This window comes from Abramis brama (assembly GCF_963993115.1).
Source record: "Abramis brama genome assembly, chromosome: 4".
NCBI lineage: Eukaryota > Metazoa > Chordata > Actinopteri > Cypriniformes > Leuciscidae > Abramis > Abramis brama.
This window is the reverse complement of record NC_139966.1, coordinates 6,811,369-6,831,533: the sequence shown is the minus strand read 5'-3', so window position 1 is coordinate 6,831,533 and position 20,165 is coordinate 6,811,369. Positions and strand designations below refer to the sequence as shown.

General features: G+C 37.4%; 1 protein-coding gene across 1 annotated transcript; it reads left to right on the top strand.

Moving 5' to 3' along the window:
* Positions 1 to 1,138: 1,138 nt before the first annotated feature.
* Positions 1,139 to 18,791, top strand: LOC311082044 (uncharacterized protein; the record flags this gene model as incomplete). Its single annotated transcript, XM_084112788.1, has 6 exons — positions 1,139 to 1,255; positions 4,934 to 5,133; positions 5,235 to 5,394; positions 5,628 to 5,741; positions 17,797 to 17,856; positions 18,610 to 18,791. The coding sequence occupies exons 1-6, from the start codon at positions 1,252 to 1,254 to the stop codon at positions 18,789 to 18,791; spliced, it is 720 nt and encodes a 239-aa protein (XP_083968914.1). The 5' UTR covers positions 1,139 to 1,251.
* Between the last annotated feature and the right edge of the window lie 1,374 nt (positions 18,792 to 20,165).

Genomic DNA, 20,165 nt, shown 5'->3' with positions numbered 1-20,165 from the left:
TTACAGGCAAAACAAGACTGCCGTGACACAGGACTGTTTGCAGAGGCTGTGGATTACAGGTAATAATGTTGTAAATAATGTTCAGTTTCTTAGACAGACCAATTGTTTTGCTTCATACGACCTCAATGAATCGTCAGGAGCCACAGGTATTCATTTTGTTTTGCCTGTAATGTTTTTTTAACTCTCAAACTGACTGTAGCTATTGACTTGCATTATATGAATCATCAAGGACCACATTTTCAGCTAAAAATCTTCTTTACTGTTCAACTTGTAGTTGCGTAGCTGTCAATGGAGGGAAAGAAATCTCAGATTTCATTAAAAAGATCTCAATTAATTTGTGTTCAGAAGATGAATGAAAGTCTTACGGGTTTGGAACGACATGAAAGTGAGTAATTAATGACAGAATTTACATTTTTGTGTGAACTATCCCGTTAACGGCAAGTAGAGACTTAAGTGTTTTATATAAACTGAGTACTTGTGCAAAAAGAAAAAGAAAAAGAAAAGATGCACAGTGTCACTGTCTTGCATTGTTTTGTGAATTTGTTTTAATATGCTTAATAAATAAAAAATGGATCAAAAGATAAAGCCCTTGAATATGTCAAATTTTTTGTCCAAATAATTTTTCTTTGAATGCATGTTTACTGTGAAGTAGTGGCTGTGAGTTAGTGCTGACACTAGATTATCAGGTGGTATTTTAGTGTAAAAAAGTACAGTAATTCAACTTTTTTTATTGCCTAAGCATTTTGTGTTAAAAACAGAAAAAATATCAGTGGCATAAAACCATAAGATTAGATCATGTAAATGAGAAGATTGGGCCAAATCACAAACCACAATTGGGCCAAATCGCCATAAAGGAATCCGGAGCTGGCCCAGTTCTGGTCCAGATGAGGAAAAAACGGATCCGTGCCGGTATTGGCCCGTTGTGCCAAAAGACACCAGCCCGAGTCCGTTGCGCGGATCTGGGCCAGATGATTTTTGCTATCTGGGCTACTTGCCTCACAGACCTGAGACAGATAGCTTGAAATGTCTACTTGTAAACAGAACCATTCAAAACGAAAGAAAACAGACTGCACATTGTTGATTCACATTTGGGTGAAAAAGAGAGTAATTAGTATTTTAGTAGGTACTGTACACACCTGGAATGAAGGTATCCTTGCGGCAGTCATACAGCATACCAGGATACAGAGGTCTTCCTAGAGCTGCCACTTCAATGGTCTGTGATCCCATGGCTGCAGGAAATAACAATGAACAATGGGTATATTTATACATTTGAAGATTAATAATGACTACTTTATCATTCCAAAATTATTTTTACTTGTTACTAATTTCATTAGTTTACTTACTGTTTTACTGTTCCTTAAAATGCAATTTAATCCAGTGCTTAAAAATTCAAAAACACATTAAGGCATAAATCCTTCCGGCTACATTTACATGCAACCAAACAATCCGTTAGTAATGGGATTGACGGCTCAATCTGACTGAAAACCCTTCATATTATACACACCTTAATCGATCCGATTGAGCTTGATCCAAATGAAATTTCGATCGGATTGAAAGGGTAGGTTGATTGCTTTTCTAATTTATCGAGAGAACACACGCAATCGTACTGAAAACCGAAACTGAAAGGACTGTGTATCGCAATGACGTTTGCGGAACGAGCTGATGTTGTTGTTAAATAAAATTTCATAGATGACTTGTGTTACACTAAAATATCACTATCGTCTGTGAAGTGTAGCAGAACAACATCCCACCTGTCCTTGTTTCAGACTCTCATCCACAGACGCTTTGTTTTGGCCGCGGAATGAGGTGTTTTACTGTTTGAAAAAAAATACCCAGGTAGCAAACAGACGTTGGGCCAACGTCAATATTGGTTGGTTACGTTGGCCCAACCTATCTGACAGAAATACAACGTTGGGCCAACGTTGGTATGGTCAGCTGCAATGGCCCACCACTTCCTCACATATATGCATGCAGCATTTCATGTTTTACCATTCAGTAAACATGGGTAAAAGAGTGTCTGGCTCCTTTTTATGAAGTTGTTTCCAAGCAATAGGTACAATGCATCAAATGTGTGAAATTAGAACAGTGTATTTATTAAAGAGTACAAAGAGATGACAGGACATCATATGACAAAAGATGGTTACATAAAATAAAAACAGTAAAAATGGATAACATTACCTCTACATTCACATTTTGTGTTAAACTGAATATAGCATTAGTGGGTAAAATGAGTTGGGTTCAATCTCTCCTTTTTTAAAAAGTACTTTATTATTAAAGTTTATGCTAAACAAGTTTACTGTATAAATACAGTATAAGTAATAACATACAAAACCAAGACAAAATATGTGCAAACCATTGCATAATGTGCAAAATATAATATATGCATTGAATGTGTAAAGTCCAGGATCTTTCATAAAGTGCTGTGACACACAGTCTGCTGTAAACGTTACATCTGGTCTTAAATCGATTTTCCCTTAGGCATACTTTTTTTTTTGTCTGGTTCCGGTTTCCGACCGACCCTGTCAATTTATGTGCGACCCAAATTTATTTTATGAGCTTGGGGAAGAAATAATACAAATTAAATAAATAAACAAATAAAAAAACTTTGAGGCTAACTATAATTTACGTTTTTGTACACGGTGATGCATGACGTAAGCGGTACTACGTGACGTTAGCAGGTTCCAGCTCACCACGCCCTCCCTTGGTACGAGCTACTATTTTTTTACAGTCTATGGCTACCACGCAGTATTGCATCAGTTAGGACAGCTTCAAGTTAGCGTCGAGATTTATCTGTATTTTAAGGTACGTAGGTGTAGGTTTGCTGGTTGCAACAGCACTGCTGGACGGTGTTGTGCCGAATTTCGACCCCCTGCCAAATTATTACCCCCCTCGCTGAAGTCAGTACCTGATTGCCTAATCCTAACCCCACCCCTAATCCTAACCCCTCCCCCACAACTAATCCTAAATCTACCAATACTAGGGGGGTAATAATTTGGCAGGAGTCAAAATTCGGCACGACAACGGCATATTGAAGTAACTGTAATTAACGTTAGTTATTTGTTTGGCAGCATACTAACTATGTCTGCAAACAACATTTATTCAGACAGAACACTTAAACGTCAGGCAAAGCGAAGGGCTTACAATATCCTTAGTGAGGTTTACGTCAATGCTGAATCTGACGCAGCCGACGTAAACGTATGCCTGGAAAAAAACGCCCCTGCTGATGATGTATGGTCAGATGCTGCATCTGATTGGCCCATGTCCTATGAATCGGACGAGTTAGAGACTGAAGGCTTGTTCGACATCGGCTGCGGCTGGATGTATCCGATCGGCGAGAGTAGCCGCGTGCAGGCGGGGAGGAGCTGCAAATGGAGACGTGAAGTCGGACACTTTCTGGTTCCCGTAGTGACCCGCTCACGTGGTGTTTGCATACTTTACCACAGAGCTGAAATTAAATAAATGCAATATTTGCCAAATAATGTTTCAGAGACATTTTAATTCAGTACTTTATGTACTGCTTCACACAGCGTCTGTTTGAACAAGAATAAAGGTCAACATAAGCTACTATCAATGAAGTGGAGTCTACGTTTTTTAAGCAGTTTTAATTAGATAAACATGACACAATATAACATCGCAACTACATGAAAAGAGTGTTTACTGTTATAAAAAACATTTGAGAGCTTTAGAGGAACTAAAGGTGTTCGAATAAACACGAAACACACGTGATCGTTGTCATGCAATGGATCTGGCCAATCGTAGAACAGCTGTGTCGTCATCAGCCCTCGTGCAGCCCAATGCAGCCGCTCTTGAGAAGCTGCGCTGGCTGAGTTCTCCGGCTACTCTCGAATCGCTCTCGCAGTACTTTGATGGCATACGTCACAGTCACGTGGCGTCGGCGCTGGATCAAGTCGGACAAAATTTCTAACCGGCATGCACTGCTTCAAGTCAGCCGCCGATCGGTCTGCGCAGAGCTGCATGAAGTCGAACAAGCCTTGAGTTTAATGTTGACGATAACGTGATTGATGGATTTTGGTCAGATGCTCTGACAGAAACTGACTCAAGTGATGACGAATTTGTTGAGTCTGCTGAGTGTCTTGGGGAGGAGCTCAGAGGTTGGGCAATAGACAGCCAAATACCACAATGCCATCTAAATGGGCTGTTGGGCATCCTGAGAAAACATCATCCATATCTCCCAAAGGATGCCCGCACTCTTTTAGGCACTCCAACTAAATATGAGGTACAGCAGATTGCTGGTGGCACCATGCATTATTTTGGAATTGAGAAAGGCATTAGGCATGTGTTAAACCAGATAGACCCTCTCCCAAAGACCATTCATTTACAAGTGAATATTGATGGACTACCTTTGTTCAAAAGCAGCAATAAGCAGCTCTGACCTTTTACAATAGTTTTTTTTACAGGAGTTTTTAGTAATTATCTTTTTAGTCTCTAACATGGATTAGAAACTGTTCAAGGAACGAAATAAAATGTATGTAACCAAAAAGGAGAATAAAACCAACTTCGACTGGCTAAGTTGTATTATTTCTCGATAAACCTTTTAAGCCCTGCTTTTAACAATTAGCCTTAACATCAATGTGCTTTGATTTACAACTACAATAAAAAAAAAAAAATTGGGGACGTTATGTAAAATGCAAAATAAAAACAAAATTCCAAATCTTGTAAAATCATATTTAGCTGAAAAAAGGACATAGACAACATAACAAATGTTGAAAATGTCAAATTTGACTATTTTATGGGCAATGTAAGCACATTTTGAATTTAATGCCAGCAACACGTCTCAAAAAAAAGCTTGGATGGATTCAACAAAAGGCTGGAAAAGTTATGTTATGATAAAGGCAACAAAAGAAGAGTCTCTCTCTTTATACGTTCAATTCTGTGTAGTTATAATGTTGCATTGTATGTTTGTCTGAATCAGAAAGAGAACTCCGGCTCTACCAGATGCTGGAAGAGATAAAGGGTCAAGTCAGGCAGAATACGCTCCTCCTTCAGGCCATTATGCGAAGAGAGAATGCAGCTGAAGTTGTAAATGAGGAGTTTCAGTTTCCATTAAGGAGCATGACAGGCATAAAAGATCTGGAGGATAGGCTGTCAAACAGAGACACACAACGTTCTCTGGTAAATTCAAATGATGTTCTGTTACTTCACTTAAAAGAATACAAACATTGTAGAGATCTAGACCTGATTTACTGCTGCTTAACACATTTTTTTTTTCATAGACAAGATATCTTACCAGCTTGGGTGGAACATCTGCCAAAGACATTGTCCACAGAATCATGAGGGAAATAATAACCAATGAGTTGGCCAACAATTTTAATTGGCAAGGGAGAGGACAGAAGAGCCCATTTTCTACACTCTTGCTAGCAAAAGTTGTCATAGGTGATATGTTTTAAAAAACATTCAAAACATAGACATAACTTTGAAATAGCAAAAGTGGAAACAACTCCTTACATATAATACACATAATGTGTCATTGAATGAAATACAATGCAAGTCAATGAAAGAATGCCAATCAATCCACTAATCGTACAGAACTCAACAAAATACTCCTCAGATATGATCTGTCTGCTAACCCTTTCTCTGTTTAATTTTCTTTAATTTCATGCTGACAGATGCAGCCAAAAAACAAGGAACAAAAGTGGTGGAAGCCGAGGAAAAAATAAAAACCTGGCTGAAGTATAGTGGAGACCGAAATGGAGGAAGAAAAAAAAGAGCAACAGAAAAAGGTACACAAGCCCTTTTTAACTGCCATTCTATCTAATATTTCTAATCTATCTAGCCTATATATAAACTACTTTACACTTCAAGCTTTTAAAACTTTCTTTCTTTCTTTTATTCTAACTCCAATTCAAATTCAACTAAATTAAAATTTTGACAGTTGGAAAGGCCCATTAGCTGCCATTCTATGTACTATTTCTGTTAATTCCCAGCATGCTTTGTATGATTGAATTAAGAGAATAAATGTTAAAATTAAGCGTTTATGTTTTTTGAGAAAACAAGAAAAGGGAAGGAGTTATATTGTACAATTGTGTTTAATGTTCAATTACATTGGAATTATTAGAACCATTTAAAGAAGGGGGAAGGGTTACCATTGTGGAGAAGAGTGGAGCATTTTTTTCAATATAAAATAAATAAAATATAAAAATTCTGGAGATAGTTTATTTATTTATCATTGCTTTAAACAACAGAATGATACAACATACCAGAGCCAGGGGAGCAAAACGCATATAAAAAAAAAAAAATATATATATATATATATAAAAAGGAATTTTTTTCTTTAAGGAATACAGAAAAAAATGGCTTTTTGTTATAAAACTTACACTCATGGATGTGAAATTTGACTAATAATATTAATAGATTAATTACAAAAGCCTCCTTTATCACACAGTTATCAAACTTTGAATAACCAAAAATTACAATTTCAAAAAGGAAAACAAAATTAAAGAGTACCTTTTTCTTAATAAATGACGACAGCTCATAGCACAACTTTTGCACATGACTACAGTACCAAAAAATACGAGGTACAGTTTCCAAGTGCAAGGAGCAAAAAGAGCAGCTTACATCAATGTCTTTCTTAAACTTACTAAGAAAATGCTTGACAGGGTAAAATTTGTGTCATATCTTGAAAGAGATTTCTTTGACCTTGTTTGTAACAAAGAATTTATGAGGTAATAACCAAACACTTTCCCAATCAAGGTCATTAACAAATTTAGCCCAATAGGCAATAGAGCAAGATTTGGTAACAACGTCCTTTAAAAATAGTGCGCTAATAGATTGCAATAGGACTGCAAAAAAAAAAAAAAAAATTTTACCACATACTGTGTCCGTTTGGTTAATTACGGGTATATCAACTGATGACAGCACACCTCTACATAAGGAAATTATACCAGAATTGATTGGAGAAAATACAAGAGCAAATTCCTTGGGAGTCACAGGAAAATTAAAGTGCAAAAGAAACTCCTCATACGTCATAAGGAATCCTTGAGCGTTAAACAAATGACAAACCAAAACAATATTCTTTTCAAACCAGCTTTTAAAAAAAAAAAAAAAAATTATGCTTATACAAAATACAATTGTTATTCCAGATTAAACAACACTGAGGAGAGAAGTTGTGCTTGTAGATCAGTTTCCAAGCCAATAAAGCTTGAGCATGAAAGGCAGAAAGTTTCACTGGCAATTTTTCAATTTTATAATCACACATTAGTAAAAAAGAAAGGCCCCCAAGTCGATCAAAAAGAAAATTAGGAAAACAATTCCACAAAGAAGGTTTTTTCAAACAAAATTTTAACCAATTAATTTTAAAAGTATTATTTAAAGTAGAGAAATCTAGAAAATCAAGGCCACCACTTTTAAGCAAATTTAGACCAAGAGATTTATGAATATAGTGCACTCGGTTCTTCCATTGAAAATTTTATAAAATCTGATCAATAGTTTTGATAGTTTTATTGTCTAAATGTATAGATGAAGCAACATAGATCAGTCTAGAAATTCCTTCAGCCTTTGAGAGAAGGACTCAACCTCTAAGGGACAAGTCCCTTAATAACCAGAGATTAAATTAGCTTTTAATCCTTTCAAAAGCAGGATTGACATTCAGAGAAACTCTATCTTGCTAATTTTTCGAGACAACAACTCCCAAATAATTAACAGCTCCTTTAACAGGGATACCGTCTATAGGTACAAGGGAGGAGCTTTTCAAGGCTAATATTTCACATTTTTTAATATTAAGGCATAGACCTGAGGCATTTGAAAAGAGCTGAATACTTTTAATAGCCTGATGAACCTGATGAAAAATAAGGCTGTGTCGTCCGCTAGCTGACTAATTAAAATATTTCTGCCAGCAATATGAATCCCTTCTAGTTTACTATCCTTAATGAAATGACAGAAGGCCTGTGCTACAATAAGAAAAAGATATACAGAGACTGGACAGCCCTGTCGAATCCCTCTTTCTAGAAGAAATCTCTGGGTTGTGCCATGTGCTAACTTTACAGAGCTATTTCCTCCTGCATACAAAGTTTCCATGGCATTACAAAAATAGGGCCCGAAACCAAAACGCTCCAAACAGAAAAAAAATGAAAGGATGCTCAATAGTGTCAAAGGCCTTGAAAAAGTCCAAAAAAATAATTGAACTGTCATCCTCGATAAGATCAGAGTAATCAATCAGGTCGAAGACAAGCCTAATATTATTGAAAATATGGCGGCCTTTCAAAAAACCTGATTGATTTTCGTCAATAATTAAGTTTAAAATCGACTTGAAACGGCTTGAGAAAACAAGGGCAAACACTTTATAATCATTATTAAGAAGGCTGATGGGTCTCCAGTTGTCTAAGGAAAGTGTGTCCTTTTTAGGCTTAGGTATTAAGCAAATGACACACTGCTTCATACTTGCTGTTAAGCAAATGACACGCTGCTTCATACTTGCTGTAAGCTCAGAGCAGTTTAAGCTCTATATACACTTCGAGGAGGAACGGGGAAATGATCTCAGAATAAGACCTGTAAAATTCAGCCGTTATCCCGTCGTTACCAGGCGACTTGATACATTTTAGCTGAAAAACTGCTTCCTTAACCTCATCAACAGTAATTGGTGAATCACAAAAGCACTTTTTCATCCTGATTAATGGAATTAACATAACCAAGGTGCTTACAGAAAGCATCTAAATTAGCTACATTACATTTAGAACTATAGAGTTTTGAGTAAAATTTATAATATTGGGAAATTTCTTTAGGATTTTCTGAGACAGACCCCTCAATATTTAGTTTATAAATAGAGTTGTATTTAGCCCTAGTTTTCTCAAGTTTGAAAAAATAAGATGACTTGTGCCACCTTTGCCTTGACCTAATGAAAGCACCTTCTGCTCTTAATTTATACAAATCATCTAACTTAATTTGCAAGTCAACTAAATGTGCTCTTTGACTATCTGACACATTTTCAGGTAAAATCCTAGTAATAGACGAAATTTCACTGACAACTTCCAATTCTGTAAGCCATTTTGTTTTAGCCAAATTAGAACTATATTTTCTTAAATATTTTAAATATTTCAAACTTTAGCAGTTCCCAATTGGTACCAAATGAATTTTCTTGTTTAGCTTTACTCCAATAATACTTAATAATTCTTTCCAGCTCTTGACTTTGACCTCATTATGGTTAAGAAGCGAGCTATTCATCTTCCAATAAGAAAAGCCCCTGTTACAACTAGCTTCAGAAGCAAGCAAAATTTTAATACGAACAGCCTTATGATCTGTTAGTGGAGATTTATAGTTCTTATGCTACTAATGTCTGGGAACGTATGGCCAAACCCAGGGCCATATAATACATCCGCCTCAACTTTTACTACCCCAACTGAAGTAAAATCTAGGTCTAAAATTAGCAGCTGATATTATCTCACCACCATTGACGCATCTGTTCAATCTTTCCTTAACAACCAATGAAATTCCACAGATCTGGAAGTCTGCATTCGTGGTTCCTTTGATAAAAGGGGCGACTCTGCTTCATTAGATAACTACAGACCTATTTCAAAGCTTTGTATTTTGTCAAAACTTTTGGAAAGATTTATCAGTGAACAACTGACACAGTATTTGCAGATTCATAAACTTTTGACTATCAACCAATCAGGATTTCGTAAAAAACACAGCGCTATTACAGCTGTCCTAAAAAGTCCTATATATATATATATATATAAACTGTCTTGATGTTAATATTGAAAAAGCAAGGTTTCACTTTTATGCAGACGACACTGTCATCTATTGCTCTGCTCTTACAAAACAAGAAGCTCTGAGAGATTTACAATCAGTATTTGATACTATGATACTATCCAATCAAAGTTTTTTATTTTAAAGCTGGTTTTAAATGTTGAGAAAACAAAATTCATGTGGTTCTCCAATTCTAGAAAATCTTTAATTCAATTGTTCTTCTGACTTTACAAGGAAAACTGATTACATTAGTGTCAGAGTATAAATACCTGGGCATCATAATTGATGACACATTCAAATTTAATTCACACATTAATTACTTGAAACAAAAATTAAAGTAGTAGAAGTTAGGATTTTATTTTAGAAACAAGTCTTGCTTTTCATTTAATGCAAGGAAGAAGCTTGTGTCTGTGACTTTCTTGCCGATTCTTGATTATGGGGATGTAGTGTATCAGCACGCTCCCTCTTATATTCTTGCGCCCCTAGATGCTGTGTATCACAGTGCCATAAGATTTATTACGAATTGTACATTTTCTACACATCATTGTGCATTATACAACAGAGTTTCTTGGTCTTCTCTTGCTGTACGAAGGAAAATGCATTGGTACTTATTGATATACAAAGCAATTTTGGGTTTTCTACCATCTTATCTTTGTGGTATGCTGAAGCAAAAAGTAGCAGGTAACTATTCATTGCGTTCACAGTCTCATTACAATCTGCATGTACCTCAAGCTAGAGCTAAGTTCGGTGAAACTGCTTTTAATTATGCCGTACCAACAGATATTAACTCTTTCCAAATGACATTGAGGCTGAATCATTTGGTGTCTTTCAGCAATTTTACAACACTTACACATGCGCTAGAGAAAGATTTAATGACTTGCAAATTCTTCTGAGATTGTATTTTTAATACCAATTTATTGTGTGCTGTATTGTTTTATTGTTATATGCGTGTTTGAATAAGTGGGCCGTCTATCTTGGCCAGGACCCTCCTGTAAAAGAGATTTTAATCTCAGTGAGGTTCTCTCCTGGTTAAATAAAGGTATAAATAAAAAAATAATTGAGAATTTCTGATTTTATTTCTTCCCCTTTGTCTAGGAGTGAAATCTGTCTCACTCGCACGGAAACGTGCATTTGGAGGAAAATGATGACTGTTTGTTCTCTTCAGAGCTGGAGAACTGCTGGAGAGTCGGAGTCTGTAACGTGGAGCGCTTCTGTGTCTCACACGGCCTCTAAAGACACCCATCCTAACAGTATCTCGTGAAATCCCAAAAATAAATCAGATAAATTAATGTAAACAATCAAAATAAAATGGAGAACAAGCCTATCGTGACGTTTCGGTATATGTAATACCTTATACCGTCAGGCTTGAAAATAAATTTAAATAAAAAAGAGAAATACAGGAAAATATATTATAAATTAATAGCCTATAGTAATAATATATTTTGAAATAAATATATTTTTCTAATGATTGTCTTAAATAGTGTTCTTTTTAAAATTCGACACTACAGCGCGATCGTCGTGTCTGCACATTCAACAAGTGTGTGAGAGAGTGAGCGCGCGCATTGCGCGCCCCCCTTAAATAGACTGCCGTTGAAAATGTATTTATTTATTTATTTATTTTTTCGAAAAACGGCTAAACTAAGCTTTAAACAGTCAAAACAAAAATCCAAGTCGGCGAATTGATAGTAAATAAGTGAAAGGACAGATGTATAAAAGGATTTTTGTGGAAAAAAGTTCAAATTAAAGAGTTACACGATGTTTTAGTGTAATTAGGTCACTCTCTCCTCCGCACATGGTCGAGCAAGAGTGGAGAGACAATGAAACAACACCACGAGTCCACGAGGGAAAATGGCGATATAAAATCGAATTCTTGTCACAATCGCATGGGAATGGTGTGTACATGTAGCCAGGGTTGTGCCTAATCATGCTGATTTGAACATATTTTTGTATCTGTGTTGTACATGTTGTTATTCATTTTTAAAGTACTCAACTCATACGACGACATCGGATGACGTCACGACCATCGTTCGTCGTGTGGAATGTGGTTTTCCTCGTCATGAGGGAAAATGTTTATTAGATCAAAATATCGAGTTTTAATGCCTCAAATCATGCTATTCATATCCTAACATCTCAATCAACTAATATTCGGGTAAGATGGATCATATTTTTAATTCTGGATGTTGTTTTTAATTTTTAATGTGTTCCTCAGAAGGAAAATAATTAATTTTAGAATCAACCAAATTAATTTTCATGTCAAAAACGGCTTATATGTGTAGTCAATGTTGTATTTAACTGATATTCAGATGGGATGAGTTATATTTTTAACTTTAAATGTGGTTTTTGATTGTTCAAAGATGAGATATGCAAAGCTCTCCTGGTCCTTTTTAAAGGAAAATGAAGATAATATGAACATGGAAGATTGAAGAGCACTTATAGTTCTTCATCTATGAAGATACTACTTGAAAACAGTGTAGAAAATATTGCAAAACCGTAAGACATGTAGGAGGAGTAAAATAAATAAAACGTTAAAAGAAAGACAATCCTTGTAGTATTTTTTATGTATGTAAGGATTCATTCTGTAAAATATTTTAATGTAAGGATCAAATATAAGTGTCCAGATAATGAAAAAGGAGACTTTTTAAGCTTTTCAATTAAATATTTTTATTATATTATCAAAAAAACAAAATATCAATTAATGAAATATTTATTCATTTATTTATTGAAGAAACCCTCTTTTGGGTCAAAAACTTGTATCATATTTATATGTATATTTACTAATACATTCCCTTCTCATGTCAGAAAAAAAATCTGGTTTTGTTCTGATAAATCTTTTTAATAAAAATAAATACATGAAATCTTTTTTAATCACATGAACTTCACTTTTTGAGTCATATTTATTTATATTTCTCCTCCTGTTTGTGCATACAAACAACAACATTCATTTGTCTTCAGTCAGTGCTTATAAACAACTTGCATACAAACAACTATTTTGTTGCTGTATATAAAATGATTTATTGAATATTTTCCAACACACTGCTCTATTTTGCTGCAACCCAAAGACTCTAGTACCCTTCATGATTTTTACACAATAAGAAATATCATGAATAAAGGATAGAAAAGAGTGACTCATGACTGAATGTGGTTTGCAAAAACTTCTTAAACACTGTTTGTGGTTTTAAAGAGAAGTTATGAGGGCATGTGCACTGCAAACAAGGCCCGACAAGGGCCGGTCCAAAGCTCAGAGACGGAGGCACTGGCTGGTTAGGGGAATGAAACGTCCAAGGCTCAAACCTAAGGTCTGATCCTGCTTGTGCTCGGTCCATCCGTCCACTGACCACTCAAGACCAACCCGAGCCAGACCAAGTTCACCAGCACGCACCCCCTCTTATTTCTCAATTATATTATTAGTGTGACCTCTTGATCCCTTAGATAACCCATGTAATAATTAGTAATCTCACAAACCATACAATGGCCTCAAATTATTTTTTAACCACATGAATTATGTTCTCAGGATTTTTAAACTACATGAATTGTGTTTTTTTTTTTTTTATAAATTAAATAATTGAATAAAATTACACCACTCAAAAGGGGGTAAGATGACCCGGGGAACCCAACGGCGGGCTTATATGAGTCCGGGGAGAACCGTTAAGGTTGCAAAATTCATAATATAGAACAATATTACAAGAGATTGATTATAAATTTAAGAAAACGGTTTAAGAGAACCCGAGCTATGATCCGAAGGGTTCTGTGACCCGGGGTAAATTAGCTCAGGGTTCGAGTGGTTAAGTTTGGGGCAGTGTAAGGGGTGTGCCTATTGAGGTTACGCCAACAGGTAGGTTTAGGGCTATGTCTTACTCTCAGTTCATTATTGGTCTGGCCTACATACTGTTTCCCACATTTGAGTCAGTATATGAGATAAATACAGTTTACACTCTCATGTGACAGAGTATGAGACAACTTGAAAACCATTAAACCTATTCTTCACCCATCTTGATGGGGTGAAATACTTGCGCTTGCCCACCTTCAAGAAGTTTGATAAATTAGATTTAACGGCCCGGTTGAGCGGTGTACTAAAACACGAAAAATGCGCCACCAAAGGAATAATTTTATTCCTGTTCGTCGTGTCCGGGGCAGGAGGTTTAGGTGTGTCAAATGATTTAAGTGCATTTCTCAGGAAAGAGCGTGAATATCCACGCTGTCTCAAGGCCTTGAAAAGAGTGTTTGTTGCCGATGCTGCCTCTCCATCTCCATATCAGCAAAAATGCTGTACAGCAACCAAACCAGCAGCACTTCCATTTCTCAGCGCCGAAAGCGGACCTTTTCACTGACATAATGACGCAATGAGGTGCGCTTGCTAGCCTGATCCATTTACGTGTTCTCCGAATGCTCAATAATCAATAATTTGACACAAAATATTGATTTAAAAAGGAGTTTATTGATTTAAAAATTATTATATTGCCTGAGTGAACAGAACTGTGTCCATGGCAACGCTCTGTTTTTCATGGCAACGGTGTGTTATACTTCGTCTATTATCAAGAAATAACACACCAGAATTCAACCAAGCCATGTAATAATATTTGATATTTAAAAATATATATAATTTAAGAACTATTTGTTAAAGACTTGTCCTTTCTCACAAACAGGATTTTTTTTAATTTCCCCAAATAGGCTTTTTTTACCCTATTGAGCAAAATTATCCCTTTCAGTCTTTCTCTCCACATTTTGAACATAATGTATGTGTGTGCTTTCTGAAATAGAACCGATGCCTATTTTTCACGCGACACGCAAGCGTGTTGGAAGCGTTTCCAGGCAAAATAGAATAGGAAAAGATGTTTCTATGTCATTTTGACACGAATACATATTAATACATGACATTTTGATGTTTGTATATACGGTTCAAACAAGAACGAATTATTCTGTAGCCTATTTTGCCGTCAACACTGCCGACGTTGTCTTTGCTGCTATATATTTATGTTTAACATGAAGTATAGGCCTTCCACAACTCTCTCCCCACATGTCAAATATATCACCAATGAGGCTTATCATATGTTACCAATATTAAACATTGTTTAATATAATCGCTGTTCATATTTTTATTCAAAGTTCAGAATCAAGATAAAGCTCTTATGTTTCTTATGATAAATAAGATAATGCTGCTAAATTTATAATTTTTTTTACCTTGAATGTCATTGCTCTAATTTATTTTTTATATTTTGATATTTCATATTTTGTTCAAATGTTTAATCTGTAATTTATATCTGCTCTTCATATGTTCATTTATTAGTAGTGTGTTATATGATTAGAATGTTGTCCCGGTTTTAAAATAAAGCACAGCAATGATATTTGAGAGTGTTTCTCCCTTTTCAGGAAAAGTATCGAAAAAGTATCGAAAACGCAATACTTGACTTGGTATCGGTATCGAAACAATAATTTTGGTATCGTGACAACACTAATCTGGTGCACTTTGAATCACCCGAATCCACTGTTAAAAATAGATAATCCACCCGCAAACCGCCCATATTCTCTGATTTAGATATCTGCATCTGATCATCACATTACAATTATTCAGATTCTCAGTGTTAAGCATGATAATATGGTAACATATCACACTGAAGTAGGCTGATTTAAAATGAACATTTATTTAAAATAAAAGTTCTTCTTTTGGCAAAATGACATACCGGTAATTCCTTAATAGCCTAAACAGAGGCTTTACTCCCTTCAAACTTAAATTGTCAATGTTTCATTACATCATTTTTTGTAATTTTTTGTACCTTTTATAAAGGGCATTTTTTCCCTTATTTTATTAAATGTTTGCTCCATCTTTCATTTCAAATTCTTAAATTTGATCAATATATTCAATTAAAATAATAAGACACTAGGCTGTTACCAATCAAATTAAATAAGTTACATTGAAAAATTATAACTGTATTAAATGAGATTATTTTAAATATTTTTGAATATACAAATAAGGAATGTTGAAAAGATGATACTTTATGAAACTAAACCGCCAGTAGGAGGCGGCAGAAGACCGTCTTAATGAGCGAGTCATTGAGTCATTTATTCAAACGATTCGTTCAAACGGCTGATTCATTCAGAATGAGGCAGTTTATGAATGAGTCATTGAATCTTTGACTCAACTGATTCGTTCAAAGCGCGGAATCATTCAGTAATGCAGCAAGTGTTGCTGTGAGATGCGCGATGGTTCTGCTGTGATCTTTGTTTGGGACTATTTTCACTGCTGAAACAGAACAAAAACAGTCATTGCGTCTAAACGTAAGTGACTTAATTTTAACTATTTGTTTATTGAACTATTATGAAATCAGTCTCGGTTTCAATCTTGATGGCATTCAGGAAAACAGCTCTCTGGTCGTGTGTAGCCCAGGCTATATATTGTTTCATAACTATAATGCTCAACAGCGCAACATTGTTACCGTCAGTACATTAGGTAGGCCTATATTATTATCAACTATAGGCTATCAATCGCCACTTACATTTAATGAAATAAAACAGAATCATCCTCATGTTTTCGGTGATTCCCTAGTTATTTATACAATTCTCTCTCACTTTTCCCTTAAAAAAACAACAACAAAAAAAACACACGTGTCCCGGACACAGTCTATGGTCCCTGACAAGCGTTACTCGAGCCCTGATATGTTTTCCTTGATGGGTTTTCCCTGAAGAGAATTACGTTGTTGAAAAGAAAGTAAAAGAGTGACGCACGTTCATGGCATTTTACCGTGATGAGAGTTCCGTCTTTATTAAACTCAACACATTATAATGATTTATCTGTCATCCACCCTCGATTAATTGGAATGGAATGTTTGTATTACTTGGCCCGCCCGACCCGCGGATTATCCGCGCAACACTATACGGTTTGAGAAAGGACACAAGCGGTAACAGCAACAGAACCGTCACGGTGGGAAAAGTGTATCTGAACTAGTGTTGCACGATATACCGGTACTAGAAAGGTATTGCGATAACCTGCTATTAAAAACGATACAATATTAACTTTTATAAAGATGTCGCCTTCGCTATTGCAGTTCATTAGCCAAGGCGACATCAGTATATATATCTATACCCGCCCACGCCGTCAGATCAGTTGGACGCGGCTTTGTTCAAGAGGCAAAAACTATATAAATACGGTTCGTTTTCTCACACAAACCGCTCGTTCCGTGTCTTAGGCCATCAAAGTGTACTTACGATGGGGAATTGTTTCATTTGGACGATGGGGAATTGTTTTAATTTGGACTTGTGCATGCTGTTTTGAGACAGTGACCGCAGACCTGCATTATATGACTGACAGACAAGAACGGTTTGACCTAAAATATCAAAATTGAAACTACTGAGGAAAAAAAGACACCTACATCTTGGATGCCCTTCAGGTAAGCTAAAACATACCAAAATTTAATTTCAAAGTGAACTATCCCTTTAAGTTTCGGTCCACGACATTTGGACAAAACTGCTTTTCAGTGAACCCTTACGAAAAAGAAGTTTATTCAAGTGTGCTATTAGTATACTTCTTTTAAACTAAAAAATAAGAAAGGTTACTTTCAGTCTACTTTTTATATACTTTTCAGAAATATACTTTATGTACTTCTCAGAAATAAACTTTAAATTCCACTTAAGTATACTTGACTTATACTGACAAAAAAGGCTAAGTATATTTGGCCTATACTTGTTGATCGAGATATACTTAAAAGTATAATTAAGTATTCTAAGTATTCTTGGCTTGTACTTGTGTTTACTATTTTGATTGAGTAGCTTATTAAATACTTTTTTAAAATTATAATATTACACACCGTCTTATAAACTAACATGTTCAGCTTTATATAGTAACAAACTTTCGGGTGGATTAGCTTATAGAGTAAATAAAATAAGCATGGAAAATAAGTTTATTCAAGTGTTCTATTAGTATACTTCTGTCACAGGTCGGAGTGGGCCAAGCCAGACTGCGCCCACCCCTAGACCACGGTCACCCAGAGGAGCGTATCAAGGAGGAGGCAAGAGGCAGGAGTAAAAGGAATGGCAACTTTATTTTATTTTAAAAGCAATTAAGAAATCTTAATCTAAAGTTCCTTGTCCTCTTCTTCCCAGGGACCCGGAGCAGCACCGCCGCGAGTATGGACCGGCGAGTATCTCAGATGAGTATCACAGGTAGATAAGGATATCGAGGCGCACTTCCTTCACAGACTGGTGTCAGACTCCCAGTGGGAGAGCGTTGGACAGGTGCGTATCACAAGCGAGTAGAGAGGATGGGGATCACTTCCTTCACAGGTGAGTGTCAGACTTACGGTGGAAGGGCGTTCGACAGGTAAATGTCACAGGTGAGTAGAGGAATCACAGCTCACTTCCTCACAAACTGGTGCCAGACTCACAGTGGGAGAGCAGGAGACAGGTGAGTATCACAGGTGAGTAGAGGGTTCAAGATACACTTCCTTTCCAGACTGGTGCCAGACTCGCGGTGGGAGAGTAGGAGACAGGTGAGTATCACAGGCGAGTAGAGGGTTCAAGGTGCACTTCCTTTCCAGACTGGTGCCGGACTCGCAGTAGGAGAGCAGGAGGCAGGTGAGTATCACAGGCGAGTAGAGGGTTCAAGGTGCACTTCCTTTCCAGACTGGTGCCGGACTCGCAGTAGGAGGGCCGTAGACAGGTGCGTATCACAGGTGAGTAGAGGGTTCAAGGTGCACTTCCTTTCCAGACTGGTGCCAGGCTCGCAGTGAGAGAGTAGGAGACAGGTGAGTATCACAGGTGAGTAGAGGGTTCAAGATACACTTCCTTTCCAGACTGGTGCCAGACTCGCAGTGAGAGCAGTAGACAAGTGAGTATCACAAGTGACAGAATCGACTTCAACAGCAATACACAGTTCTCACATGGGTTACAGGAGACGGATAATGTCACACCATGCAGGTAGACTTAAAACTGCAGCAGACTCAAGTCGCAGGCTGAGCGGGGCTTCTCCAGGACAGACAGAATCAACTTCAACAGCAATACACAGTTCCCACGTGGGTTGCAGGAGACAGATAACTTCACACCATGCCGATGGGCTTCAGGGCTGCAGCAGACTCAAAGTCACAGGCAGAGCAGAGTAAGGCAGACAAAATTAAACTTCACACAGCAGTATACGGTTCTCACGTGTGGTGCAGGAGACAGATAACTTCACACCATGCAGTTGGGCTTTAGGGCTGCAGTAGACTCAAAGTCACAGACAGAGCAGAGCCTTCTCTAGAACGGACAGAATCAACTTCAACAGCAATACACAGTTCTCACGTGGGTTGCAGGGGACAGATAACTTCACACCATGCAGGTAGGCTTAGGACTGCAGCAGGCTCAAAGTCGCAGGCTGAGCGGGGCTTCTCTAGAACAGACAGAATCAACTTCAACAGCAATGCACAATTCTCACGTGGGTTGCAGGGGACAGATAACTTCACACCATGCAGGTAGGCTTAGGACTGCAGCAGGCTCAAAGTCGCTGGCTGAGCGGGGCTTCTCTAGAACAGACAGAATCAACTTCAACAGCAATGCACAATTCTCACGTGGGTTGCAGGGGACAGATAACTTCACACCATGCAGGTAAGCTTAGGACTGCAGCAGGCTCAAAGTCGCAGGCTGAGCGGGGCTTCTCTAGAACAGACAGAATCAACTTCAACAGCAATGCACAATTCTCACGTGGGTTGCAGGGGACAGATAACTTCACACCATGCAGGTAGGCTTAGGACTGCAGCAGGCTCAAAGTCGCAGGCTGAGCGGGGCTTCTCTAGAACAGACAGAATCAACTTCAACAGCAATACACAGTTCTCAAATGGGGTAGCAGGGGACAGATAACTTCACACCATGCAGGTAGGCTTAGGACTGCAGCAGGCTCAAAGTCGCAGGCTGAGCGGGGCTTCTCTAGAACAGACAGAATCAACTTCAACAGCAATACACAGTTCTCAAATGGGGTAGTGTTGTCTCGCAGAGGTTCTTCTTTCTAGACACCGCACGTAGATGTAAGCAATCTCACTCAGCTCTCACGGTGATAGTAGACCCCCAGGACACATGGGCGGTTGCACAGCAATAAAAATATTCTTCCACACACACACACTGCAATCCAACTCTAAGTATGCAATCGTGAGGGGAAACGTCACTTAAAACACTGCAACTTCACTCTTCTAGTGCGCATAAGGCCGGCACTCACCCGCAAGTCCTGGTCCACCACACTGATGATCGCCGAGGGTGGACAGAACACTCGAGAGATTTTTCCTCACGGTCACAGACGGACTTCACTTCGCCGAACTCCAATCGGGAAGAGGAGGTGAGAGATCGACAAAGAATCAATATTTCACTCGGTGAAGGGTGTACACATGCTCCAAACGCTTCAATCCAATACCCAATTTAGTGGAGAACACACGCAATTATGAGATTCAGTTGGTTAACTACTCATCTCTCTCTTCTCCAGCTCAGTCAGCGCATTTCATTCCTCTGGG